The 9396-nt window shown below is 38.4% G+C and overlaps 1 protein-coding gene across 2 annotated transcripts; it reads right to left on the reverse strand.

Moving 5' to 3' along the window:
- Positions 1 to 1542: 1542 nt before the first annotated feature.
- LOC145782005 (calreticulin-like) lies at positions 1543 to 8420 on the reverse strand. Of its 2 annotated transcripts, none has more exons than XM_082593732.1 (8): positions 8289 to 8420; positions 7859 to 7985; positions 7197 to 7375; positions 4676 to 4770; positions 4191 to 4400; positions 3462 to 3719; positions 3091 to 3285; positions 1543 to 2089 (listed from the first exon to the last, which is right to left on the reverse strand). In XM_082593732.1, the coding sequence occupies exons 1-8, from the start codon at positions 8374 to 8376 to the stop codon at positions 1979 to 1981; spliced, it is 1263 nt and encodes a 420-aa protein (XP_082449858.1). In that variant the 5' UTR covers positions 8377 to 8420; the 3' UTR covers positions 1543 to 1978. The 2 variants fall into 2 exon arrangements, with proteins under 2 accessions (XP_082449858.1, XP_082449857.1); XM_082593731.1 differs by having other exon boundaries at positions 3070 to 3285.
- Positions 8421 to 9396: the final 976 nt, after the last annotated feature.

Below are 9396 nucleotides of genomic sequence, written 5' to 3' on the forward strand. Positions count from 1 at the left end.
GCGTTGTTCCAGTCCAGTTATCACACCTGATTTAAATCCAGTGTTTACATTCACGGAATCACACCCAACTACTTTGACACAATGCACCATATTATATTTTTTGATACAGTCCATGAGAGCATTTGTAATATCTTCAGCTGTTCGGTTCCTGATATTGGACTGACAACAGTTAAATACTGATTTCCAGGTTTCTGAACAACACTGTAGTGTTCTTCGCGAACAAAAATCTTGCCACCTGTTCTTGATGCTATCTTAACAGTTTTATCTTAATAAAGTGGGTGACGTCATCAAGTATCAGCATGATGTTTATGTTTGAAAAGTACATCAATTCATTATCAAATAACTTAGAAATGAAGCATGTAGGATGATCAGTTTTATCGCTATTTCCAAATTACTGTTTAATGACGTCATCATTTTTCGGAGTCAGTTCACAATGAATTGGATTCTCCTAATTATATTGAATCTGTTGACGCATAAATCATCTTTTTACAATAAGAATTAAGTAAGTTATGACGTTTTCAAATCTCGTGAAAACAACTCCCTATTAAAAACAATGCATTTTCAAGCCTCGAAAAAATCGCTTCAGGTACCTTTATAAATCACGATTTTTAGAAATGAAGAGGATGTCCGATCAAGCTCAAATTTTCAGGAATTTCGTTTTATGACTATTCGCAAAAAAAAAGTTTGTAGCAATGAAATCGGAGAAAAAGTCCAAATTTCGACCCACCCTTATAAACAATCTCTAGACTTAACAAGCAGCTGGTCATGTACAGTAGATCACTAGAAAGTAAACGCGCAATCTACTCGTCGGGTAACTATTTTCTATATTTCGACTACGATAATGCTTTTTTTCTGCATCAACGAGGTCCGCAGGAAAACGGTTGACCATAACCAATGGGCCGCGGTTAAGAATCACTGGCTTAAACAATAGGCCAACCCCAGGTCGACTGAAAAAAAACAGTTTTTAATCTTTTCTGGTAAAGTACAGTATAATTGAAAACGATCCACTGAATTTTTGGACGTCTTGCGGCCCGCCCAGGTTGAAAACCACTGTTCTAGGTACCGTAGTTGAAAGTTCCTGTCTTTTTAATGTTCATAAAAAATTACTGTTTCAAGTACAAGATATATATTTTGTATGTTAAAGCATCACTGGCAAAATAGACCAGATTTTGGATTCTTTTTTCATGACTTTTATACTTCCACTAGCCGCCCCGACAGCTCAGTTGGTTAGCGCGTGACTCCATGAACGAAAAAGCTTCAAGATCAAGCGACGCTGGTTCAACTTTCGGGGTGTGCGCTTGAACAACACATTTTTAGAACTGCTCTCCATTCAGCGGCACCTAATGGATGAAATTTCCCGGCAAAAGCCTTAACAATGCGTAACTACTAGGAAAAACATTCAAGGCTTTGTCAGTCCGAGGATAAAAATTCAAAACGAAACCCAATCAGGCCCAAACTTGACCCAGGTTCCTAAATAGTGTAAAACTCCGACCAATGTCTCACCTGCTCTGCATTGGCTGCTCTACACGGCCCTGACAATCACTAGGTGGGGCCATAGATTTATTGTGACGTGACAAAAATGTATCTACTTTCGCTTCATTGCTTTTAAACCCAATAATCTATGTCATACAACGGTAATACGACGTCAAATAAAATCGCTATCGTGGATGCATTCCAAGTGCTTCATAGCCACAATCATACTGCAAACAATCAAACTGGTGTTCAACAACTTGTCTTCAATATCTTGTGTTTTGTGTGATCGCGTATGACAATAAATTAACTCTGCCAGATGTTCTGTTAACGTCATAATCTTAATTTGTTAAAGCGGAAACCTTGTGCCACTGATAAAAGATGTTGCGTTACATTTTCATCAAACGACGCAACGACTGGCGAACGCTTCATGTGCGAGGATCACGATTTAAACGGAGGGGCTGACAGAAAATTTGAAAGGAAAATGAAAATTTGGTTGGCCTTGCGATCACAGCTCATCTTTGCCGACTGTCTCTTCTTCGGAGTCTTCCTCTTCTTCAGCAGCTTCTTCTTCTTCAGCAGCTTCATCTTCTGCTTCAGCAGCATCATCTTCGTCCTCCTAATACCAATCAAGACGTCACGTGTGGATAAAGCGATACAAACCAATTTATTACACCCAATAAAGATTAACATATCTATTTAAATCTTCACACATTAATCATTCTAAGAAAAATGTAAACACTATAATATAAATGACGACGTTTTAGAGTACATGATAATTGTATGAGTACATGCATAAAAGTGAGACAAAGTCCAATTTGAAATTCTTTTGTTGCATATCGCGATTTCGGGTATTGAACCCTCTTCGGTACAACTTTATCAACAGCATAGTACAGTAAAATTTACAGCAGTTCACTTTAAAAAAAATGACTAAAAATGTTATGTGGTTGCCAAGGAACAAATTAGTCTACGAAATTAGTCCAAGAGCAGTAATAATGACAATTTTTATGCAAATTCCGAAGGTAATTAGGTCATAGGCTACATTATAAAAGTAAAGTGACAAACTTTAGTTGCAACAATAAAAAGTACGAAAAGATTAAGCATTCGGCGAAGTATTTAAATGTAGTTCAACAAACAATGGGGTCAGTCAAGCTGACATACGCCAAAGCCTGGGACCAGTCAAGACAGCCTCCTGTTACAATTACATGATTCGAACTAGCGACAGAAGAATTTCAAATTGGACTTTGTCTCACTTTTATGCATGTACTCATACAATTAACATGTACTCTAAAAGGTCGTCGTTTATATTATAGTGTTCACATTTTTCTTAAATTTTTGATGCTTTTGTATCTGCTTTACGCGGATCCCCGATTGACTTTACGTTGATACGGGTTTAAAGTAATCGCCCCTTTTTTTAATAATTAATCAATCTGCCTTACAAACTTAACTTAATTGAGTTTCGCGGAGCCTACTTGGCCATAATGAAGTATGTAGAGTAGGCTAATGTATTGTCCACACGATGATGTTTTTGCAACACCCAAGCCTGCAAAAGTGAAAATTAAACTTTTTATGTTGTCCAAAATTCGTTTATACTCTTACCTCTTCAATATCTCCAATTGCATCATCATCGTCCTCATCATCATCTCCTGCTGCTGCTGCCTCCGCTTCTTGCTTCTTTTTCTCTTCCTCATCATGAGCATCTTTTTTCTTCTTCTCTCCCTTCACAGTGGTAGAGAGAATATTTTCGCACTCGGTCTTAGCCAGCTCAGGATCGTCGGTGATGAGAAAGTTGTCAAAGATGGTTCCAGATTTGACCTGCAGATGACACAAGAGCGTTAGCGCGCTCAACAACCATTGTTAAGTCAGCACTCAAAACTAAATGTAAATATTTCTTGTAAAAGAAAGTCTAACATTTGCTGGCTTAAATGTTCTAATATTGATCGCCAGGAAAGCAAGTGAAGGTAGCTAAGATGACCAACCACTCATCTCACCTGCCATAAGTCCAAGCCAATCACACCAAAGTCATCGTAGGAGTAGAGTTGATCGTCCGCGGCGTACTCGGGGTTGGGAATCATTGGGTGAACCCATTTACCACTGTAATTCGGATTATCGATTTGCTTGGGTTTCCATTCACCCTTGTAATCGGGGTTATCGATCATAGGCGCCTCCCACTCTCCATCCATCTCATCATCCCAATCTTCAGGTTGCTTGGCATCAGGGTCAGTGATGTGTTCAGGTTGATCATAGTCCTGTAATAATGAGACTTCTATCAACGACATTGCGAACAATCATTATGCTACAAATAGTCTAACTAAAGGCTAGGCTACTACGCTACAACCTGTATACAATTAACTTATAGAGAACCTTGAAGCGAAGCTTTTCCTTGTGGATAGACAGGATACACGGTTGAATCAATGATGCAGTGAAGCACTTAATCGGACCACATAAAGACTGTGCCAAATAGGTTTAAGTGGAGAAACTGCATTTTTAATAATATGCAGAGGAACCAAAATATGTTTATTTATATTTGTTCGAGAAGGAAGACGGATAGAAGCTTGGATACGAAGTTACCACAGACGTTGTGTAGTAAGGAATTTGAACTATCAGTTTATCAAGTAATGATCGCCTTTACTTTCACAGATTTGTGCTGAAGACGAACTTAGACCATAGACAACGTATCAATGGAAGTGCAAAATAGGAAACTAGTAAACGACCCTTACCTCGGGTTTGGTGTCTTCTGGGTCGTCTATCATTGCTCTGTCATCCCAGTCCTCTGGTTTCTTTGCTTCAGGATCCTTAATCTCTTTTGCAGGCAAGAAATCCCAATCTTCTTCTAGCGATCCTGACTGGGCTTTTTGGTTATCAATAAGAACTTCATAGGTGTTGTCGGGCTTGACAATCAGCGTGTAAATATGTGTACTTTCATCATCCTGACATTCAATGAAAGAGTTTCAATGTTCTCATTCAAAGTGGGTAACATACCCTAAAACTTAACAAAGTTTCTTCTGATTATGAACTTCTGAAGATTGTCTTTGTAAAAAATTTTTAGTACTTAGAAAAATGAAGCAGACCAGGAAGAATTTTAATTTACAACCAAATGAAAGCATCAGTTCATGCTTAAGTTTGATAATTCAACAAAGTCCAAATGGAAGACAAAGCCATGACAACATTTAACTATCAATGTCAATGCAAGCAACAGCGGTACCTTGCATCTAATGTCTTTCTTCACTAATAAATTGTTTCCTTTGTATCGAAAAATTACATGGACTTTCTTTGTTCCAGGCCCGCAGATGTCAGGTCCTTTATGATACAATAAGTAACTAAATTAGTCTCGTAAAATAATCTTACTGATCTAGACATTATCAATCATTTCTCTAAAATTACAAGTAGGCAAGATAACCTTGTATTCACATAAACACATAACAAATAGCTACTGAAGAAGCAATTGTAATAGACGCCACTTGTAGACGTGTGAAAACAATTGGTGTGTTAGTTTGACAAAAACGGTACCGGTACTACAGTATATTACTTAATTGGAGAACAGCAATTATTATTAACTAGAGCCGTGGAGTGGGGCGAAAATTATACGACTCCGAGCTCAGGACAAGTCAAAATCATTCTGACTCTACGACTCCAGCTCCATAACCTCAATAGAGCAGTGGAATTGGGCAAAAAATATACGACTCTGAGATTCATGACTGGCAGACTAAGACCACAGCCCTGTCATTAACATCCGGCTGGAAGGATTAGCTGCCAGTTAGCCTTATTGCCAGACCCCAAATACTAAACATTTTCATATCTAGACATTTTTACTTCAAGAGTTTAAATCTGTGAACTCATCACAATGTTGGATCCATGTGTAAAGATCAAGGATAGAAATTGTGATGGAATTTTGAAACACCTGATTATCTCCAAGAAAAGTGACTAAATGTTCTTCCCTACATCACCCTCTGGCTAATGCATTCCTTTCCAGAAAGGAAATGTTGTAAATAAATTGATAATTCATTTTACTTTGTTCCAGCCTACCTGGCTGTTGAGACTAGGGAGTACCGTATGAATAGCATAGACACCCACACTGGCGCCGACTTACGGGGTTACGGGGTGGCCACGCCGCCCCGTAACCGCATTGGCGGGGTGGCAGCCACCCCGTTTAGGTTACATTACTTACTGCAAATAAATGTAATTTGAACGGACGTTTAAATCTTTTTTTGATCATTGGTTTTCGCTTCAAGTCAACGTAAAGCAAGAGGTGAACCAATACAGTATTGCGAAGAAAATGATTGTTTTTGTCACAAGCATGATACTCGCGTAACATCAAGCAAGCTACGTGAAGATTACGCAACACGTGGACGTGGCTACGAGTTTTTTTCCTTGTTGTTGTTGCGATCGTTTTATTTGTTACTTGTCATAAGTCATTGTTACATTTGTTAGGTTTACAATGGGATTTCTTAATCAATAAAATACAATCTTTCCATTGCCTCCCTCAAAAATCTTTTTTGAAAAATTTTAATCTACAGCATAGAGTCCATATGATTGTCGCAACTGCTTGATCTATTTGCAAGCAATGAAACAATTTCATTAATGCTTCCAAACGTGGTCTGCATTGTGAAAATATACTTATCGTTGCCTTCCACCACCTGCGAGACAGAGCGATCGTTTAGTGCACTCAGGCGCATAAAAACCTACTTGCGATCTACCATGACGCAACAGCGATTGAACCACGTCCTAATTTTAAATGCTTACCAAGCTGAAGCTTTACGGTTACAACTTGACCAGTTGATTAACAGTTGGATTGACAGAGCTGCTGTTCGCAAAAATACTTTTGCCAAATGTTAAATGTCAGAGCAGCAACATAACAATAAAATTTACGACATACCTCCTGTGCTTTGTTTTAAAGTTGCTTTGTAAATTATCGAGCTACAAATCAGGTGTGAAAAGACAATTGCATCTACGAAACACGCTTAGTAAAAATCAAACAAAAACATGCAGTTTGAAAGTTTTTAGGTTGCCATATTGTGCTATCCGCCACCCCATGCAAAAATAAAAGTCGGCGCCTATGGACCGGAATGGCCCGATTCGGTGAGTTCCCTATTCGGTGAGAGCCTTTTTCAATGAGAGCCCTATTCGGTGAGTTTTTTTTTAAATTATTGCGCGCCGTAGCCTAATTATCATTGCCGTTATAGGGTTAGGGGATAGGGGTTAGGGATTAGGGGGTTGGGGGTTTTTGGGGTTAGGGGTTTTTGGGGTTGGGGGAGTTTTGGGGTTTGGGGGTTCTGGGAGTTTTGGGGGGGTTTGGGTTTTTGGGGGGTTTGGGTTTTTGGGGCTTTTTTTGGGGGGTTGGGTTTTTTGGGAGTTTTGGGTTTTTTTGGGGGTTTGGGTTTTTGGGTTTGGGGTTTTAATTAGGCTACGGTACCCAATAATTTTCAAAAAAAAATTCAAAAAAATCACCGAATAGGGCTCTCACCGAAAAAAGCTCTCACCGAATCGGACTCACCGAATAGTAGCAGACCCCCTATGGACACCCATCATCCAAAGGAAAGGTGATACACGAACATTCTCCAATGAACTTTTGGATCTGCATTTACACTGCCACACGATTTCCCTGCTCATACTCGGTCCGCAGCAATTCGGGTGCACCAGCTTGCTGTCATGCATTTACTACAGATTTTCTAAATAAGTGTTAGTAGTGCAATAACTATAGATTTAGAAGATCTGTCAAAACTCACCAAACATGATGTTGTAAGCAGAATCCCCTGTCATTTCTTTAGGATCAACAGTTGATGGGAAAATTTTTACATAGCCACCCCCACAATCGATTGACTGTTCATGCTTAACCGAGAACTGAACAACTAGGGTCTTGTCTTTGTTTGAAAATTGATCGAACGTAGTTGACATTGCATAAAATCTGTTAATACAATCAGAAAACAATTACTAAACATGAAGTAAATTGTACTATATTGAAAACATCAGATTAAGATACAACCCAACTTAACAACAATCTCAAGGTATTAGAAACCTTTGCAGGGTTGGGGATACGATTATTCCATTCTTATTTACAATAATTTTAGTAATATACAGCTACCGCAAAATGACTTCGGACCTTTCTAAATTTTCAAGAAAAACTAACATTTTGTATACAATAAAACCTTTCAATAAAAACAGTCGACCATTCTTAATATTTTTTCATTATTAAAATCTTCGTCACATTTTTCACAATCTTTGCATTGTTTGTCATAATGCTTAATGTTAGTCGTATGATCTGATGTAAAACGCACAGCTACAAACTGGCGTAAATTTTGCTGTACGCAAAAAGGGCCGAAGTCATTTTGCGGTAGCTGTAGTTTTATAGATTTGTTTAATGATCATTTTAAAACGCAACTTTATTTACTTTGCATCTTGGCTAGTCTGAAGTCCTTTATCTTGCTCTTCATCATTAAAAAATTTTCCAGCAGATAATTGGAACTTTCCTAAACCATCCTTTGCAGCAGATGTCACCCACCGAGACTCCCACTCATCTGCATTTAATATTAAATAAATTGAAACTTAACCCAAACTAAAAATTCATCTAAAGCGTAAACAAAGTAGGAGCTAGATCTTTGTTAGGATCTTTATTAAAACTAGACTACTTTACATGTTTATACCAACAAAATTATACTGTATAACAAATTCAAAAATTTTCATGGCTGTTAATATTGCACATTGTATGATACAATACCGGTACACTTTATTAAGTGGCACAGCACAAGACAGACAGCAAACCACAATTGCAAAGTAAAATAGATCCTGACAGGTACGTAAAAGCACTTAAACCACCTCACCTCCATCTGTGAAATCCTCTTTAAAATATACCACTGGCTCGGCAAGTGCGCCAAGAATCAAGCACCCGATGAATAAAATTTGTAACATGTTAACGACTAAACACACTCAAACGTAATCAAATAGAAATATCTGCAACATACCAGGCAATTGTCAGTGCTAACCCATCTCACAAAGACTTTTTCTTTACTGCTTGAATGTTGTTTTTAACAAGGCATTTAGAATCATTCACAATTTGCTCACAAATAGGTTAGCGCATGACTTCGTGACTGAAAAAGCTTCAAGATCAAGCGGTGCTGGTTTGAATCTCAGGGTGTGTGCTTTAGCAATGGACGTTAAGGACTACCGTACTCTCCATTCAGCAGCATCTAATGGATGGAATAATTCCTTGGCAACAACACTAAACTTCACACTGCCAATCTCAGTGACCGGGCCTATGCCAGTGGTTCAAAGCCTTGGCAAGTATACAAAACTGCCAGGATTAAGCTCTCAAAGGCCTTGTCAGTTAAGCAAAGGCCAAGGATATAGATTCAATCAAATCGCATGATTTACAAAGAAACAGCTACTATGTCAGCTAATGGCAATCTGGGTGGTGCAGTATGGTTTTGCAAAATATAATGCAAATTAGTTATTTTCTTGGTCAACTTAAACAAAACAGAAGGCGGAGTTACCATAGTCTCCGAGACCATGGTCACCATACGTCACTAGGGCATTACCGTACCACACTAAACCAAATGCTCAACACAAAACAGTTTTGTCGAAATAACGCTAGGAAACATACATGAAGACCTCTCTGTCGGTCATGTTTGTAGTGGACTTGAAATACAGATTTTGCTTTACCTTTGCTGTACAAAGCGTGTTCAAGTTTCGCTGACAAGACATGCTAAACGACAACACATAGCTTTCTGCATCTCACTTCTAAATCTATTCTTCTAGCCAAATCCGACCAGGCGACCATATCAGGAATCCAGGATCAATGCTGCCACAGCAAATTTGGAAAAAGCACAAGATATAAGAAAAAAAAGCACAAGATTTGGATACAAAAGCACAAGATTGCAAAATTGAACCTTTGCGACCCATTTTGTGCCAATTTGAAGAATAACATGACTC

This window comes from Aplidium turbinatum, chromosome 13, assembly GCF_918807975.1.
Source record: "Aplidium turbinatum chromosome 13, kaAplTurb1.1, whole genome shotgun sequence".
NCBI classification, from domain to species: domain Eukaryota; kingdom Metazoa; phylum Chordata; class Ascidiacea; order Aplousobranchia; family Polyclinidae; genus Aplidium; species Aplidium turbinatum.